Below are 19,295 nucleotides of genomic sequence, written 5' to 3'. Positions count from 1 at the left end.
GTCTTGATGGTGGAAATCGATAAAATGATCCGCATCGCCATGAGAGTATGGCACGGCTATTTGGTCTAATGGTATGACACTCGCTTTCGGATCGGAAGGTCCTGGGATCGAGCCTCGCTCGGTGGATAGTTGAGTCCCTGGAAAATGCTCTTTACTCACATTCTCTCATCTTACTCGGGGTGTAAAATGAGTACTTGGCCTTTACAGCGTTGTCTCTGTCGGAAAGAAAAATGTAATATTGCCTAACACGCATCATGCCTCGTTCTACATGCCACGTGTTGCTGTTGGTCAGGAACCCTTTGTAAAGCGCTTTGAGCATGTTTATTGAATGTTTGCACGATATAAAAGCTCATTAAAAAAAATGGGTATACAAATAATGTGAAGTTTTATAGGCTGATCGTCAAGGCGTGTGTTTGTGAGAGAAGTGAGTAATGAAAATTAAATCAATCAGCTTATATAATGAGACAAGGTTGAAAAAAAAGTATTCATTAACTCGAAATTTATTCGAAGAGAAGGCTATTAAAAGAATGATAAAATAATATTATACAGATAACTTTTTTTCTAAACCTATAGAAACATACTATGGAGAGAGATGAAGTCAGTTATTATGTTTGTATTACGAAAATAAAAAAAAAAATATAAAGGTGAATCATTGTTTTGTGACAAATTCAAACCTTTACATTCTCCCATTGTCCCCAGGAAAAGCAAATGCGAAATCGACAGCATCACCGCCTAAGAAAAGCAGTAGCTCCACTCTAGGAGGCAAACGAAAAAGCGCCAAGGGAAGACGCAAGGGAGGCAAGCCAATCGAGCCAGAGTACGTCGTCGAGGAAATTATTGAGTTACCTCCTCCGCCGCCCCCTCCAGTCGTCGAGGAAGTCGTGGAAGAGGTCAAAGAGGAAGAGGTGCCCCAGGAACCCGTTTTACCATCCTATATCTGTCCCAGTTCTGTGATAAAGTCTAGCCAAGCTGAGATAAAATTATGGATGCAAAAATCAACGTTTTCAGCCGCTAATAGACTGTTACCCATTTACTGAGAGCTTGTTTGAATAGAGATGATATGAAATGAAGAGGAGCCCCAGCTACCCGCTTTACCATCCTATATCTGTCCCAGTTCTGTGATTAAGTCGACCCAAGCTGAGATCAAATTATGGATGCAAAATCAACGTTTTCAGCCGCTAATAGACTGAGAGCTCGTTTGAATAGAGATGATATGATATGATCTCAAATGTGACCCGTCGTCTCAACACGTTATTATGTCGGAGTAAACTAGATGCTGAAAAGAGATTTTAAATCGTAAAATTATATTTTCTTGTCGGTTTCAGAAATCCTATACATTCTCCCCAATAAGATATTAAAGCTTAAACCAATTTGTATGTCTTGACTGTTTAACCCTCTTCTTACCACCCAATGGAAAATCGTCAAATTTGTTACGATGCAACCAACAATTTTCTTATTCTGATTTCATTTTGTTATAGCTATAGCTATAAAAACTTGACACTGTGTTGCAGAGCTCATTTTTCTAAACAAAATATAGAATATACTCGTTAATTATCTGTTTGAAAAATATATTTTTGTGTTGGATGGGTATGAAGTTTCGGGTAAAATTCTGAAAATAACTGGTAAGGAGAGAGTTAACTCAGTTTTCAGTATCTAATCCATCACTATATAATTCCGTTTTGAGACGATGGGTCACGAACGCTGTTTGAAAGGAGATGACGACATAAGGTATGCTTAGAATACACCGTGTCGAGCCAACGGTGCCCTGGAAAATAACTCGCCTTTGGATTGATGGGAAAAGCATGGGTTTGAATCCTGTTGGATAGTCTTTTTACCTCATGACTTCGCTCCATGTGTTGAAACTAAAAAGGGTATTAATAGTTTTTTTAGAACCTTTGAGTGAACGAAGGCAACGACCACAGCATTTTGTGATTGAAATTTGTACGATTTACCTTTAAAATACATGTTGATGCAACTCATGAACTATTTAACTCCAAGTCCCAGGTTTGAGGGTATTTGCCATGATGAGGGTCACTTAATATATCGAAATGTTAAGGGCGAGTTTTCCGGCCAATTTTTTTAATAAATGTTTTTTTTTCCAGAGCACGGTAGTTAACTGGTTTGTGCGGCTATGTAGTCATATGGAATGATACTCTCTTTCAGATCGGAAGGTTCTGGGTTCGAGCCTCGCTCGGAGCATAGTTGAGTCATTCGAAAATTCTCTTTACTTAGGTGTAAAATGAGTACTTGGCCGTTAACAGCGTTGTCTCTGTCTGAAAAAATTGTAATATCGCCAAACAGGCGTCATGTCCCGTCCTAAATGTTGTGTTGCTGTTGGCCAGGGACTCTTTGTAAAGCGATTTGAGCATGTTTAGTGGATATTGTGCTATATAAAGGCCCAAAAGCTCAACTGGTTAAACACGATTGAATATATTTTAGGAACCACAAAAGTCAGAATTTTCATCCGCCCTTATTTCTGTTCTTAAATCACATGACGTTTAGTTTTACAGGTTCTATATTATTAAAATATGATCTCACTTCTTTGTGATTTCTGATCTAATTACTTTTGAATAAAACAGTATTTACTGGTTATACTTGCAATATGCCAACGTGAGTGAATCGATGTATATGCGAAGTTCCATCATAAGTTTTAGAAATGAAAAGTGGTTTTCCAATACTTCCTAACTTGGTTTTTCCCATTTTGAGATAATGAGGATTATTTCCCCTACATTTTCTCATTCTGCCTATTATTTTATCATATTTAAACTTCAAATTCACACAAATCTAAGAGAATTCTTGTGTATTTATGCTTAAAATATAATTTACATTTCAATATTTCTCATGGATGGAACATCTCAAAGATAGAAAAGGAGTTTTGGAAAACCAGCCTTCAAATTTACTGTTGTGCCTACACGCTATAAATTGAAATAGTTATTTCAATGCTTTATCATTGCTAGCATGAACTGGAAACATAATCAAAATCATATTGAGATTAATTGTTATGTGTACAATTAACATCACATTAATTCGTCGTCATTAAAAAAAATGTCTGCTTCTAATTCGTATTACCATTGTACTCTGGACCCCCCCCCCCCCCCCCCAACTTTATAACATTTTGGCTTGAAAACTCGTCCTTCAAATATCGATTGACTTCTAGAAAAACTCTGGTTTTGAGTGTTTTTGACAAGATGAGAGTCATTTCAATCGACTGATATTCGAAGAGCGAGTTTTCTGACCAGATTATTAAAATAAATGTTTTTTTTTCCTTCAAAGTATATGGCAGTATTATGCAGTGCCTAAAAAAATAATTACCACTCGCAGGGGTGACATCTTTTAAACAAATTAACAATTAAAAAAACAACAAACAAATGATTTTGTGAAATTCGAAAGTATGAGCTATAACAATGCGCGTCTTTGTGGTCCCGTGGTGTAACACTTGCATTCGGACCTGTAGATCCATCCTTATTCGTGTTCCGCTATTATCGACACAAAATTGAGTCATTGGATAAGTCTCTTTACCCACATTATCTCCTCGCACTCAGGTGTGAAATCAGTACGTGGTCGGTAACAACGTTGTCTCTGGCAATAAAAAAAAAAGATTGAAATCTCCGTAAAATCAAGCCGGTTCTGTATCTAATTGGGTGAGAAAAATCGACTCTTTTCAGAATATGGCCAGAATTCCTAGTTAGATCAATAATTCTAAGTATAAGTCTTTTGTATCAATCAAAAAATCAAAAATCAAAAGGGTAATTGGTAAAGTCTCTTTTCGTAACGTTGGTTTTGATGTCAATGCTGTCCTTATACACATGGAGGTTAAACCTATAAGGTAGTAGTGCGTTATTTTGTATGGTTAAATAATATACATTAGAATATACAATTTCAAATCCACGGGTAGCCACTACTATAGTTGTATCCTTGGTACTAAGGTGCTTCTTCTCTGATATTGACGAACGATTTACACTTTTGAAAAAAAAAAAAGAAACTGTAAATTGCAGAAGATGTAAATAATGTTGTTTTGTGAGAATGATATTAAAGATAATGATGATGAGGTCCTTGATTATGATGATTATCCTGCCGTCTCTGTTGCTTCTGCTGTTGCTGCTGCTGCTACTACTACGACTATTACTACTACTACTACTACTACTACTACTACTACTACTACTACTACTACTACTACTACTACTACTACTATTACAACTACTACTACTACTAATACTACTACCACTACTACTACTGCTGCTGCTGCTGCTGACGGTGATGATGATGATGATGATGATGAGGATGATGATGATGAACTCGTAAAAATGTAAATATACTGGAATAAAACAACTGTTATGCACCACCAATCGTATGTTCTTTGCGTATAAGTAGATTGTTATAATCAAATGACAGTGACATCTGAATGAGTCCCTGCCTATTGAGAGTGACGGATATTTTAAGAATTCTGGTACAAAAAGGAGCCAAATAGGTGACTTGGAAATACGACATGGAATTTCGGTTCCGTATGACGCCATGTGAATGAAAACAATATTTTTAAGTATGTGAGAGCATTAGAAAACTGGGGAAAGGAAAGGTTTTATGTAAATGTGACCCACTACACCAAACGGTATTATTTCGAAGTGAATCAATACTTAAAATTGATTTTTCAACTTAGCTTACACGAATCAAATCGGAAGGTTCTGGGTTCGAGCCTTACTCGGCGCATGGTTAAGTCCTTGGAAAATAATCTTTACTTACATTCTCTCACCGCACTCGAGTGTAAACTGAGTACCTGACCGTTAATAAGGTTGTCTCTGTCCGCGAAAATGTCGCAAACAGGCGTCATGTCCCGTCCTACATGTTAAACTATTAATCCCATAGGGGGAAATTTGTTTTTAGGGTCTATTCCTGGAATAAACCAGGCGTCAGCCGCAGTGCAGCGCCGTCAATTGAGCTAGGGTGAAGTGACTTGCTCAAGGCCACACAGCGCAGCGGCGAATGATCGAACTTGGTACCTTTCGGGTACGAAGCAAAGACTGTACCGCTGAGCCACGCTACCGCTAAGTGTTGCTGTTGTAAAGCGCCCTGAGCATGTTTAGTGGATATTGCGCTATATAAAAGCTCAATATAAGCTCAATTTAAGATAAAACAAATGCTTTCATTGAAGAGAATGAATAGTATGCTTTAATTTTACCTTTAAAAATATTTCCATATTCAGTGAAGTTTGATTTTAAACTTTATGTTCTAAATGTAGGTCATTCCTACATGATATTTTCGTTTCAGACGGTGAGTCATAAATGTAAACATCTATTTATTATATTTTGACACAGAAGGCAAACAAATACGAGCTAAGAAGGCTCTTTACCCACATTCTCCCAACGTACTCAATGTGTAAATTGAGTACCTTTATGTTAACAGTAAAAAAATAATAATAAAGAAATTTTAATATCGCCTAACAAGCGTTATGTCTCGTCCTACATGGTAAGTGTCGCTATTGGCTAGGGGACCCCTTGGAAAGCGCGTTGAGCACGCTCAGTGGATATTGCGCTATATTATAAATACGAACGAAAGAGAGAAAATGGATAGGCTTCGGTTGGGAACAATACATACAATGGACGTTTCGGGTACAAACCCTTCGTCAGGAAACCGATACGTCCATTTGTCTGTATTGTTCCCTTCCGAAGCCTCTCCATTTTCACTCTTTCGTTAGTATTTTCACGATCCCAGGCTTCAGGCAGTCCCTACCGTTTTCTACTTTTCTTTATTATAAATACTCGTTTTGGCGTCTCGATAGCTCAGTTAGTTGGTAGAGTTCTCGCCTCACAAATATCACAATATGCACCAGTCATCTGTTGCACCGTTAGGTGACTCAGCGATATCGTGTCTGGTCTTGTTACAAAAATCAAGCGACGTTAAGCTTAGTCAGTGCCTGATTGTGTGGCAGTGATCGAGAAAAATTCTGTTCCCGACGTTGTCTCCTTGGGTAAGGCACTCAACATACATTACCCCTCTCGACTCAGATGTGAATTAGAACCTGACAAAATGCAGTTACTGATATTGTAAGAGTGTTAGTATAAAAAGAATGCCTAAAAGATGACTAGGACTGTATGAAATGGAAATATGGTTCCATATGGCCTGCTGGGGAATAAACAAAACACTACGAAATGCTTTGAGCATGAAAAATCTTCGGAAATGCGCATTATAAAAATGTTGATATTTCTTAAAGCATCAGGTCCAACACGAAATAATACCGTCTTGAGACGATTGATTACGATGTATCTAGATAGTCGCATTACACTTATACTTCAGCATTTATATAGGACAATATCCACTAAACGTGCTCCAAGCGCTTTAAGAGGGGTCCCTAGCAACAACAACGCATAACATGTTGGACGTGACAAGACGCCTTTTAGACGATATTTCATTTTTATCCCGACTGGGATAACGTTATATAATGGACAAGTATTCATTTACAACTGAGTACGACAAAGAACGTGAGTAAAGAGTACTTTTAAAGGACTCAACTATGCGCCGCTCAGGGCGGGACTCGAAGCAACGAACCTCCTATTCAAAGGAGAGAGAGCATACAAGAAGACCGCATAACCGCACATAGTCATGATCTTGTTTTTATGAATTATCATGAAATACATATTTATTTCTCAATGTCAAAATGATAGGTTATCTCTAAGGCCTTTAGTATCAGCAATATATGGGGATAAGGGTATTGAAGATAAGGGCTTTATCTTACACTTCACACGCGTTAAGTTTCAGCTTATTCAGCTATCGAAGATTGAATGACCATAGTTCAGCATTGCTGAAAGTGAGCTTGATCTTCATCAATATGTTGTTAAACCTTTAAAAAAAAATGTAAATTAGCGGTCTCCTATGAAATTTGTCTTGTTGTCAAAAACTTAAAATTTAAATTTTTAGAGAAACCAAGGAAGCCATGTATCGATAAAGTCCGTTGCTCTTCATTGTCAGAAGCTGATTTCATTTAAAAGCAATCAGTTTGTGTAACAATTTGTTGGGTTTTTTTTGTCTTTAAAAAGATTAAGGGAAATTGTCATCCGTGATGTACCTTACATTCTTTTATCAACACTATGTAATGTAAATGGTGCTGCTCGAAGCTTGAGGAAATAAATAACTAATGTGAAATTGAATGTAAGCTCCAATTTAATTTACGAAAACAGATAAAATGGACGTTTCGGGTTTCCCCTTTATCAACAAAACATGATGAATGAAACACTACAGACGAATGAGATTATCTGTTTTGTTGATAAAGGGGAAACCCGAAACGTCCATTTGATCTATTTTCGTATATTAAATTGAAGCTTACATTCAATTTCACATTTATCAACACTAGTAAAACTGATTAACATTTTTTTCGGTTTTCTTTCAACTGACTTCAGTTTGAGAACCACTGATCTACACATACCCGGAGTCCCATTTATCGATGTTGCCCTTTGAAATCAATCTGAACATTTGCTCCATGTGTGATTGAAATTGGACCATGAGTGACCCACCTCCCCAAACATTGGACAAGAGGGCATTTGTAAATATCAAGGAAGTGACAAATGAAGGAGAAGGCACTGGTGATCAATGTTGGTGTTTTGTCATGCAGCGAGGATTCACTGCGGAAATGCGAACTCTGTTTAAAGAATATAAGCATTAAATCGTCCCAACAATAGAGTAACCTCTGTGGTGAATTGGTAGAACGTCTGAACAGTAATCGAGAGGTCTGAGGTTCGTTCCCAAGTCGAGAGAGGCTGTTTTCTTGGGGGAATATTTTTTTCTGGTATTTTCCTTTATGCTTTGCCTGACACTGTTTCATACACACTTTTAAAGATATTTATCTTACACCAATTCCGCCTAATTTAACACAAAAAAGGTATGGCTCCAGTCATGCACAGTGCTGATAAAAGTGTGACGTTAGTGCCAGACTTCAGGACTGTCAAAGACTGGAATTTACAGAAACAGTAGAGAAGAAGAAGAAGAAGAAGAAGAAGAAGAAGAAGAAGAAGAAGAAGAAGAAGAAGAGGAAAAAGAAGAAGAAGAAGAAGAAGAAGAAGAAGAAGAAGAAGAAGATGATGATGATGATGATGATGATGATGATGATGATGATGATGATGATGATGATGATGATGATAAGGAAGACGAAGAGGGAGGTGGACAAGAAGAAATAGGAGAAGAAGAAGAAGAAGAAGAAGAAGAAGAAGAAGAAGAAGAAGAAGAAGAAGAAGAAGAAGAAGAAGAAGAAGAAGAAGAAGAAGAAGAGGAAGAAGAAGAAGAAGAAGAAGAAGAAGAAGAAGAAGAAGAAGAAGAAGAAGAAGAAGAAGAAGAAGAAGAAGAAGCAAAAAAGATAATGATGATGATGACGATGATGATGATGATGATGATGATGATGATGATGATGATGATGATGATGATGATGATGATGATGGTGATAGTGCGTAATGGTCCGGCGTCTCTGTGCACACTATAACATACGGTCCTTATCGTCAAGAGAGAAATAACTAACATGCGCCCTATTATAAAGAACTGCCCTACGTCTATTGTTATTTAGCTCGTATGACGCTGTACGGGACAGCATGGATATTTTCCCATATAAAAAGTACCATTTTTATTTTTTAGTACCAATTGAGAACAAGTGGTTAACCCCGGCTTTAAGTGGGTCCAGCCACAATTAACAAGGCAACTCGAAACAACTTGATATCATTTCAACCTAAACAATAATGAATGGTGTATAGCTTTTACTTAGCGCATCTCTGCTGATTCATAGTACTTAATAGTGTGATTCACAACGTTATAGTTATCTCCTCCAACAGCCTTACTTACTGACCGGAGTTCCGTCTTCCTGCAGAGGTTGAATGTCACTGAACGCCATTCTTCACGCTCAAGGACCATTACCAAGCAGTCGATTATCTTTTTGCCAGTTATTGCCACCACATTTCCTATCCAGGACTTCCTTATGTTATCAAATTTCGATTTGATGCAGTGTATCTAATCTCACAAATTAGGCGTTCTCTTTCGTGATAATCGAAAAATGGAGCAGGATAAAAATCGCTTTATAATGTTATCGGACGAGACACCGTGTTCCAGAACACCGACATCTAATCATAATTGAAGTCAAAATAAAGGACAAGGCAGGTTTTCACCATTCAACAAGCGACTGTATGGATTTACTTCTTTGTACAAAGCTCTCGTATAAATAAATAATATAAAAATAAAAGATTAAATTCCCTTCCTCAGGGAAGAACCCAGGCATCATTGAGCAATAGCGGCTAAGTTTATTGCTCATGGAAACTGGAAATGCCTACAACAGGGTTTGAACTCAGGTCTCTCGGGTCCCCCCCCTACCTATGTATGGAAATGCAATGCTTTATTCAATTGGCTATATCGCGCTCTGATTGATAATAATCGTATTGCGTTCTCGCTAATTCATTATATGGACGTTTCCCTTAATGACGCCCATGTGACAAGGTTCTATCGAATTTGTCACACAATGAATCGGGGATTCCCCATGCAATAAATACAATGAAACCATCTCTCCATTTACCATTTGTAAATTGATTGTCAAATCGTATGACATTCGACTTTTGACATGTAGGTCCCTGGTTCGGATCCCGCTGTTGTGGTGGAAAATTGAGTCCTGCAAAACAGCTCATTATCTACATTCTCTCACCGCACTCAGATGTAAAATGAGTTCCTGGTGGTAAACACCGTTGTCTCTGTCGAAAAGAATTGTAAAGCTTCAAGGTCAACGCCAACCAATCTCACGGCTCTACCTACACGCTAAGTGTCGCTGTTGGCTTAGGACATTTTGTGTTGAAAATCGAATTGTATAAATACTTACGTTCTATCTTTATATGTATAGTTTATTATCAAGTAAGTTTGAAGTCTTTTACTGATTATTTCTACACATTGTGCATATCGTTTTAAACAACAGATAATTATTTTGGAATGTGTTCAATTGAAAAAAAATAAAAACAGTTCTTACCATCTCTATCAGCTGTTTTGTTTCTTTTTTCTGCTGTTCAAACATTTTTTTCTGTTTATCAGCTGATAATATGATAAATGTGATAAACAAATACAACACAAAATACAACAACAAATTAGCAAATGTTATATCAAGAGCCACTACAGGTCACTGTCCTTCTAATAGATATGTTTGTCACTACTTATGGTTTGTATCGAATGGAGATTAAACACTTAATGAATGTTGATACGTAAATGATTTAAAAACCACAAACAGATTAAGTTGTACTTGAGAAATTAAATCTGATAAAATCTACTAACTGTATTTATAAAGCGTAAACAAAATTGATCTATACCGGATACATTAACAAGAGAAAAAAAGTCCAACAACATTACAGAAAAAAAGTAGTCCTTCAGAGCCATTATGTCCATATAGCCGGAGTTTGTCCCGGTTTCTGTAGCGTGAAACGGACAATGGCAATTGCTTTCGGACGCCAGTTTATCGCAAAATACTTTCCACCACATCTAACAGATTCAGCGACTCAATCAATGCTGAGTGGACAAGTGGGAGGGGGGGGGGGGGGGGGGCAGAAAAAAATATAGACTGATTTCTGCCCCTTCGCTTGTGAAGCGCGTGCTATACAAACTTAGCTGTCGAGACCCCTCAGAAATAAAGAAAAAGACACATTGAATATAAGTAAAATGTTATTTGAACATGATTGTTCATTACGTGAGGGCCAGATGGCCAAGTGAATAAGGCATTACACTTTCACACGGTTTCTGTCGCGTTAAACTGATAGTAACAATTGTGACCTATCATCCCAAAACGGAATTATATCGCGGGTAACCAAATGCCTAAAAGTGATTTTAGATTTTTGTCAATTTAAGCAACAAAATCTATCTTTTGTCTTTAGTAAAACATACGAAATTAAGTCAAATTCCTTATTGTTTTATTATAAAATCGATTTTAGCCTCGGTTATACCCCCACTTGAGGCATTGGGTCACCGATGCTTGCTAATCTTTGGATATGACAATACTTTCCGAAAGCACTTTCGGACAAATCTACCAGATCTAGTTACCCGAGAGTGAACAGAGTGTCAGTAAATGAATGAATCCTGGACCGATACTTTTTCTTATGTTTGCGAGGCGATTGACCTACAAACTGAGATATTGGGATTCTCAATTGATGTAAAATGTAAATGTTAATTTGAAATCATATTGTCTGAGTAAAGAGTTTGAACTTTGAAATTTGAACTATTTGTTTGTAAACACAAAGTAGTCCATCCAAGGGCGTCCTAATCACGATTACTGATATTTTGAGGAAACAAGTGTAATCGTGTCAGGGGTAATATTTTGTGTTTGCATATAGATAGATGGAAAACGTATAGTAGTAGTAGTAGTAGTAGTAGTAGTAGTAGTAGTAGTAGTAGTAGTAGTAGTAGTAGTAGTAGTCATCTCCGCCACCACCACCACGACCACCACCAACACACCGCCATCATCATCATCATCATCATCATCATCATCATCATCATCATCATCATCATCATCATCATCACCATCATCATCATCATCTTCATCATCTCCGCCACCACCACCACTACCACCACCACCACCATCATCATCATCATCATCATCATCATCATCATCATCATCATCATCATCATCATCATCTCCGCCGCAGCCGCCACGACCACCACCACCACCACCACCACCACCACCACCACCACCACCACCACCACCATCATCATCATCATCATGATCATCATCATCATCATCATCATCATCATCATCATCATCATCATCATCATCATCATATAGGACAAACCACGATCCCAATCAATGCCACTCCTTCCTCTCCCTTTCATCGATAATCCACCCGATTAGATAAAGAAAGACATTTATATAAACACTCCACGAATGTGCAATCCGCCATGACCTTGTTTGTAAAATACACCAACTCATTCATGGCTAAGTAACTGAATCTGGTCACGTCAGACACACAAATGTAACCAATCGCCTCAAAACAGTGTTCTGTCGATTTGAACCAAATGCTCTGAATTGAATTTTAATATTCGAGTTGTTTTTGTTTTTTGAAAGCAGTGAACATTTCTTTTTCAATCTAAAAAAAAGTAAATAAAATCATGAAACAAACCAAAAAAAAAACCACAAAAAAAAAAAAAAACCCAAACAAACCCAAACAACCCACACACAGACAAAAACAAAACGAAATAGATAAAGCAACCTGATATTTCTATTATTTTTTTCTTGGTACTTTTAGAACTAGGCTCTTTCGTCAATATCTGATTCACCTGGAAATTATATTACACCTATTACTAATGTAGCTGACTTCATCTTTGATGTTGATGAAAATAGTGAGTAATTCTCTTTTCAAACTAAAAAAAACCCAATAAAAACTACAACAAACAAACAAACAAACAAACAAAAGATAACAAAATTAAACAAAACAAAGACCAACTACAAAAAGCCCATTAAAATTTTATCATTAACTCCTTCATTTTTTTAACCTTTTGAACTTAATCGTCAATATCTGATCCACACAAGCAGAGCAGTGGCTCACTAAGGTAGATGACTTTATCTTCCATGTTGAGGAAAATAATGAATTTCCTTTTTTCAAACTAAAAAACAAACAAACAAAAAAAAAAAAAACTCCAAACAATCAAACAAAGAAATTAAAAAAAAAACACAACAAAACAAAACAAAATAAAACAAAAAAGAAAACATTAAAAAATTAAGATTTCTTTCTTCTATGTTTGTTTCTGTTTGAAATCAATCGTAAATATCTGATACACAAAGACATAGAATAGAAATAGATCACTAATGTAGATGGCATAATCTCCCATATTGAAATTGATGTGCACAACAAAAGATCAAGTCGTCATTTTGGTCTTTTTCGTCTAGATTTCAGATAATGGCACGCATGAAGCTTGACAGCTGCTGAATAGACACTGCCTACAGAAATCATATGAACGATCAGGAAAACTCCCCACTATTTTACTAACGTCAGTAACAATCACATCACCGGATAATAGGAAAACTAATAATATCTGCCTGTCAATTTACAAGCTGTAAATCAGTAGTCATTTCATTATAAAACCTTAGTTGCTGTTATTATCTCACTATAGTTACAATACTAGCATGCTCTGAAAAAAACCCAACTTTTCTTTCTTTTTGGCCAGAAAATATTTACATCAAATTTCAATCGATTATTATTATTATTATTTATTATTATTATTATTATTATTATTATTATTATTATTATTATTATTATTATTATTATTATATTATATTATTATTATTATTATTATTATTATTATCATTATTATTATGATGATGATGATGATAATAATAATAATAATAATAATAATAATAGTAATAATAATGGTAATAATAATAATAATAATAATAATAATAATAATAATAATAATAATAATAATAATAATAATAATAATAATAATAATAATGATAATAATTATACTACTACTACTACTACTACTACTACTACTACTACTACTACTACTACTACTACTACTACTACTACTACTACTACTACTACTACTAATAATAATAATAATAATGATGATAATATAAATAATAATAATAAATAATATAATATATAATAATAATAATAATAATAATAATAATAATAATAATAATAATAATAATAATAATAATAATAATAATAATAATAATGATAATATAATATGGCATTTATATCGTCATTTTCACCACTGTGTGATGCTCAATGCACGTTACAAATAAATAATACACAAAATTTACCAAAAATAAAAAGTATAGGCACAATGATATCAATAACAGCCATGTATGTAATGTCGTATCAATATCATGAAAATGTAACGGTAAAAAGATTTTGCTTTAACAATGATTTAAAACTATCAATTGATTTTACCTCTTTTATCCTTCTGGGCAGATTATTCCACACAAGGGGCCCAGTGTGGGTAAAGTAACATTATTACACATCATTACAAATCTTTCAAAACGTCTCAAAACTTGTTTATGGCCATTTTTCATCATTCTGAAATTAAATATGAAATATTTGGTTGTTTGAAGTCAAAAGAAGATCGCCAAGTATTTTTTACAAAGATTCAAGAGAATAAGTAATCGAGTACTTTGCCTTTAGATCATCAGAGGTGATTGCTGTCCATCAGGTCAATGCATTATTCCATCAGGATATCCAAAGGCAAATTAGTGAAATATGCCCATTCTCTGGAGGGCCAATCTTCTCATCATTGAAGATAGCGATGTAAATGTAAAAGATAGCGATGGATCCATCCAAATGTAAAAGTTTTCGATGTAACAGAGAGCGATGGAGCCATCCCAATATAAAAGATAGCGATGGATCCATACAAATGTAAAAGTTTTCGATGTAACAGATAGCGATGGAGCCATCGAAATGTAAAAGATAGCGATGGAGCCATCCAAATGTAAAAGATTGCGATGGAGCCATCCGAAGGTAAAAGATAGCGATGGAGCCATCCCAATATAAAAGATAGCGATGGAGCCATCGAAATGTAAAAGATAGCGATGGAGCCATCCAAATGTAAAAGTTTTCGATGTAACAGAGAGCGATGGAGCCATCTCAATATAAAAGATAGCGATGGATTCATCCAAATGTAAAAGTTTTCGATGTAACAGAGAGCGATGGAGCCATCCCAATATAAAAGATAGCGATGGAGCCATCGAAATGTAAAAGATAGCGATGGAGCCATCCAAATATAAAAGATTGCGATGGAGCCATCCGAAGGTAAAAGATAGCGATGGAGCCATCCCAATATAAAAGATAGCGATGGAGCCATCGAAATGTAAAAGATAGCGATGGAGCCATCCAAATGTAAAAGATTGCGACGGAGATCCGAAGGTAAAAGATAACGATGGAGCCATCCAAATGTAAAAGATAGCGATGGAGCCATCGGAAGGTAAAAGATAGCGATGGAGCCATCCAAAAGTAAAAGATAGCGATGGAGCCATCCGAATGTAAAAGATAGCGATGGAGCCATCCAAATGTAAAAGATAGCGATGGAGCCATCCGAATGTAAAAGATAGCGATGGAGCCATCCGAATGTAAAAGATAGCGATGGAGCCATCCAAATGTAAAAGATAGCGATGGAGCCATCCAAATGTAAAAGATAGCGATGGAGCCATCCAAATGTAAAAGATAGCGATGGAGCCATCCAAATGTAAAAGATAGCGATGGAGCCATCGGAAGGTAAAAGATAGCGATGGAGCCATCCAAATGTAAAAGATAGCGATGGAGCCATCAAAATGTAAACTCTGGACCAATTACAATTCATTCACAAACACAAGACTGAGATTATACCAAAGATGTGTCTTGATTGGCCTAATGTTATAAATATCAATATAAGCAGCCTACAATATACAACACAAAATTATAGTCAAATGGAATGTAATCAACGAAGCCAGATTATGCGGACGTTCCGGGATTTCCCTTTGTCACAAAGAACGATGAATGAAACACTAAAAGACGAATGGGATAGGCTTAACAACGCAATTCCCTCATCTCTCACTCGTCTTTATCGTTTCATTCATCGTGTTTTCTTGATGTGGACATCAGCCAATTTGTTAATTGAATTGAAGCTTCAGTTACTTATTTCATCGAGCTTCTAGCAGCAACGTTAGCATTACAATATACAACACGAAGTTGGGCTTTGCTCGTTTAAGTCAATGCGCAATTCCCTGTATAGCCCTGGCATCTGTCTCTAAGATGAAAAAAAAATATGAGGGAATGCCTTTGAAGTCCATGTAAGTATCATGTTGTCGTAAAATAATATAGAAATCAAAATATAACCTCTGAACAGCGAAGCCTAATTTTATCTTCAAAATCTGCTGACCTATATTTTTCTGAGATACAAATACCACAAGCACGCACACAACACACACACACACACACACACACACACACACATCCACACACACACATCCACACACACGCATGCACACATATTCACCCCCACCACCCCACACACGTACAGAAAGAAAGAGAAATAGAGAGAGAGAGAGAGAGAGAGAGAGAGAGAGAGAGAGAGAGAGAGAGAGAGAGAGAGAGAGAGAGGGGGTGAACTTAGACTAATGACACACAATGTAGAACAACAGCAAGTTGGCTTAATTCTACATTATAACCTGTGTAAATATAAAGCTATCTCCTCTCCGTTTTTCATCCACCTATTTTCATCCTTACCCCACTGTAAGCAAGAGTGCACGCGATTCTTTATCCAGGATGTAAATAAACATAACATACTCACCTTTTGCACCCGATCTAAATTTCTCAAGGTTTTCTGCGTCTCACGTGAAGCACGGTTGTTCCGCTCTTTGAGGTTCCAGCCAATCGGCTTCTTTGTTTATGCAATCAGCTGATTTACAGCTACCCAGAATGCATCATATTTACTATCTGAGTACGTTTTGTATTGGTGAGGGATCATGCGGGAGTAATGATGATGATGATGATGATGATGATGATGATGATGGTGATGATGATGATGATACTGATGATGATGATGATGATGATGATGATGATGATAATGATGAGCTGATGATGATGGTGTTGATGATGATGATGATGATGATGATGAAGATAACAATTATAATAATAACAATACTAATGATAATGATAATAATGATAATAATAATAATAATAATAATAATAATAATAATAATAATAATAATAATGAATAATAATAATAATAATAATAATAATAATAATAATATAATAATAATAATAATAATAATAATAATAATAATAATAATAATAATAATAATAATACTTTAACGTTTCATAATTGATATAACACATTGTTTTGTGTTTTGGTACGTTATATCCGGCTGGCGGATGTTATGTGTTGTTTTTTGTTGTTTTTTGTTTGTTTGTTTTGCGCGCAATAACCAAAAATACCCGTCAGCAACTCTCCTTCTCCATGAGTTACATTGGCTTCCTGTGGAAAAAAGAGTTGCCTGTTTGTACTGTTGTCTACAATTCCTTGAGCACCAACAGTCCCTCCTATATTAAAAGACCTTCTAAACGTGTATGTCCCCAATAGAAACTTGAGGTCAAGCAATGACCAATCAATCATTGTCAAACATAAGCCATTGCGTAAAATAGGTGAACAATCTTTTCAATTTTCGCCCCCCCCCCCCACCCATTTTTGGAACTCTCTCCCATCACACGTGAGATGCTCGGATTAGTTGACAACTTTCAAATCTTGCTTTAAGTTTTATCTTTTTACGTCATAATGTTGCAATATTATTATCATATTTTGTTGTTGTTAAATTGAATTCGTATATCTTTTCCATGAAACTTGTCTTTCTGTAATATGTTTTGTTTTATATCACTGTGAAGCGCTTAGAGCCTGTGACAACGCGGGTAAAGCGCTATATAAATTCCATTTATTATTACAGGCAGTTGTGTTTTCAGTACTGTGATCATTCTATAATTTAAACTACGAATTAATTTACAAGTTCTGCCTCAACAATGTTTATATTATTCTACCCGTGATCATTCTGTGTTGAACTTAATAAATAATGACATGAAGAAGAAGAAGATTTCAAGTCTAGCTTAATCAATTTTATGCTAATTAAGGTTTTATCTTCCTCTCTTCTTCTCCCTCCCCCCACTCTCCTCCTCCTCCTTATTCTCTCTCTCCTCTCCTCCTCTTCTTCCTCCTCCTCCTCCTCCTCCTCCTCCTCTCTCTCCTCTCTTCCCTCTTTCCGCCCTCCTATCACTCATTCTCTCTCTCCTCCCCCTCTCTTTCCTTCCTCCTCTCTCTCCTTCCCCCTCTCTCCTCCCTTCTCTCTCTCTCTCTCTGTCTCTCCCCCCTCTCTCTGTTTCCTCTCCACCTGCTCCCTTCTCTTATTCCTCCCTCCTCTCTCTCTCTCTCTCTCTCTCTCTCTCTCTCTCTCTCTCTCTCTCTCTCTCTCTCTGTAGCCCATCCCTTCCTCTCTTTCCCATTACTTTCCTCTCCCTTTTAAAAATCTCTGTCTATTTGTACGCTCTCTCTCTCTCTCTCTCTTCTCTCTCTCTCTATCTCTATCTCTCCATTCTCTCTTTCCTCTTTCCTCTCTCTTTCTCCCAGTGCCCACCCCTTCCTCTTTCTTTCCCATCACTTTCCCCATATCTCCTCCTCTCTCCTTGTGTTGTTCCATCTCTGCGTTCTCTCTCTCTCTCTCTCTCTCTCCCTCTCTCTCTCTCTCTCTCCCCCCCTCTCTCTCTCTCTCTCTCTCTCTCCTTCTCTCACGATTTCCAAAATCTCTCACATTTTCATTTTCTCTTCCCCCAGCCCTCACCGCCTTTGTGTTATTCTCCACAACTAATTCCTCCTTGATATCAGAATGTTTACAGCAAACTCCGTTGATAACAGCGAGAGCAAGCCTACACCAACCCCCAACCCCTGACCTCCCAAACAAGATTGTGAGCTGCTAACTCCGTCCGCGTGCGAACGATGGTTACATATTCCACATATATATCTTCACTTCACCGTTCCATCCAACTTCAGTCGTAGCTTGGGCCTCCAGAGGTTCAAAGGACGCACTGTATCCTGATAAATATCGAACTTTATCATACATTTAATTCATTGGCCTTTTAGTTGGGGTCAAGACGAAACTATTATCTTTCATTATCTATACTTAACTCCTTTGTTCATAATCATCAATAAATTATCATCTTGTTCATTCGTGTGTGTATATATCTGATTGACACTATTTCACAAATCTGCTGTGAAAATATTGATTGTAAATGAAAGGAGGAGATTCCACAGTTTTCCGACAGTTTTGAGATAACACGAGTGTGTTTATTCCTAAACGTTTGTGTTGGGTTGTTTTTTTTGTGATCGCCCAAACATTTTGATGCTGTGAGGGCGTGGTGATTATTCTTACACAGCCTGTAGAAGCCCATTCACTATGGAGGCTGTCAAAGCCTTTATATTTATTGCCTTGTTGCCTCCGGCCTTAATTGCTGGTGAGTATTGTTTTTTTTTTAATTATGAAAATAAAAAATAAAATTAGTGGGCACTTGTGCAAAATAATAATCTAAAACATCGTATAGTTCAGTTTGAAACAAAGAAGTTAAAAATCCCATAAACCCCCAGCCATGTTCGACTGAGAGTTCGAGAGGGCTGATTTTTAAATGGATGATAATACCATTTTAAAGATTCTTCCATCTGATTTGTCTGATACTGTATTATTCACACCTCATCATTATTATATACTCTTGTTTCGGTGTAGAATTTGGTCTGGGGTTATATCAGAGAAAGTGGTAGGCTAATAGATTCCCCATTCTTGATGTATTCAATTA

General features: G+C 36.5%; 2 protein-coding genes across 10 annotated transcripts in view; both read left to right on the top strand.

Annotated features, from left to right (window-relative positions):
- LOC144963089 (uncharacterized) overlaps window positions 1–4,346 on the top strand; it is a 43,312-nt gene extending 38,966 nt beyond the window's left edge. For all 9 annotated transcript variants that reach the window (XM_078896732.1, XM_078896726.1, XM_078896730.1 and 6 more), the window contains exon 4: window positions 700–4,346. In XM_078896732.1, the coding sequence (XP_078752858.1) occupies window positions 700–1,037 (338 nt within the window). In that variant the 3' untranslated portion in view covers window positions 1,038–4,346. The remainder of the gene's footprint in view (window positions 1–699) is intronic.
- Window positions 4,347–18,282: 13,936 nt separating this feature from the next.
- LOC144963084 (uncharacterized) overlaps window positions 18,283–19,295 on the top strand; it is a 68,372-nt gene continuing 67,359 nt past the window's right edge. The window contains exon 1 of the mRNA XM_078896718.1: window positions 18,283–18,959. Coding sequence (XP_078752844.1) covers window positions 18,902–18,959 — 58 coding nt within the window. The 5' untranslated portion in view covers window positions 18,283–18,901. The remainder of the gene's footprint in view (window positions 18,960–19,295) is intronic.

The sequence above is a fragment of the Berghia stephanieae genome, chromosome 1 (genome assembly GCF_034508935.2).
Source record: "Berghia stephanieae isolate SIO BIC M18660-M18661 chromosome 1, UCSD_Bste_1.3, whole genome shotgun sequence".
Lineage (NCBI taxonomy): Eukaryota > Metazoa > Mollusca > Gastropoda > Nudibranchia > Aeolidiidae > Berghia > Berghia stephanieae.
The sequence above is the reverse complement of the archived record's forward strand: the minus strand, read 5'-3'. Positions and strand labels throughout refer to the sequence as shown.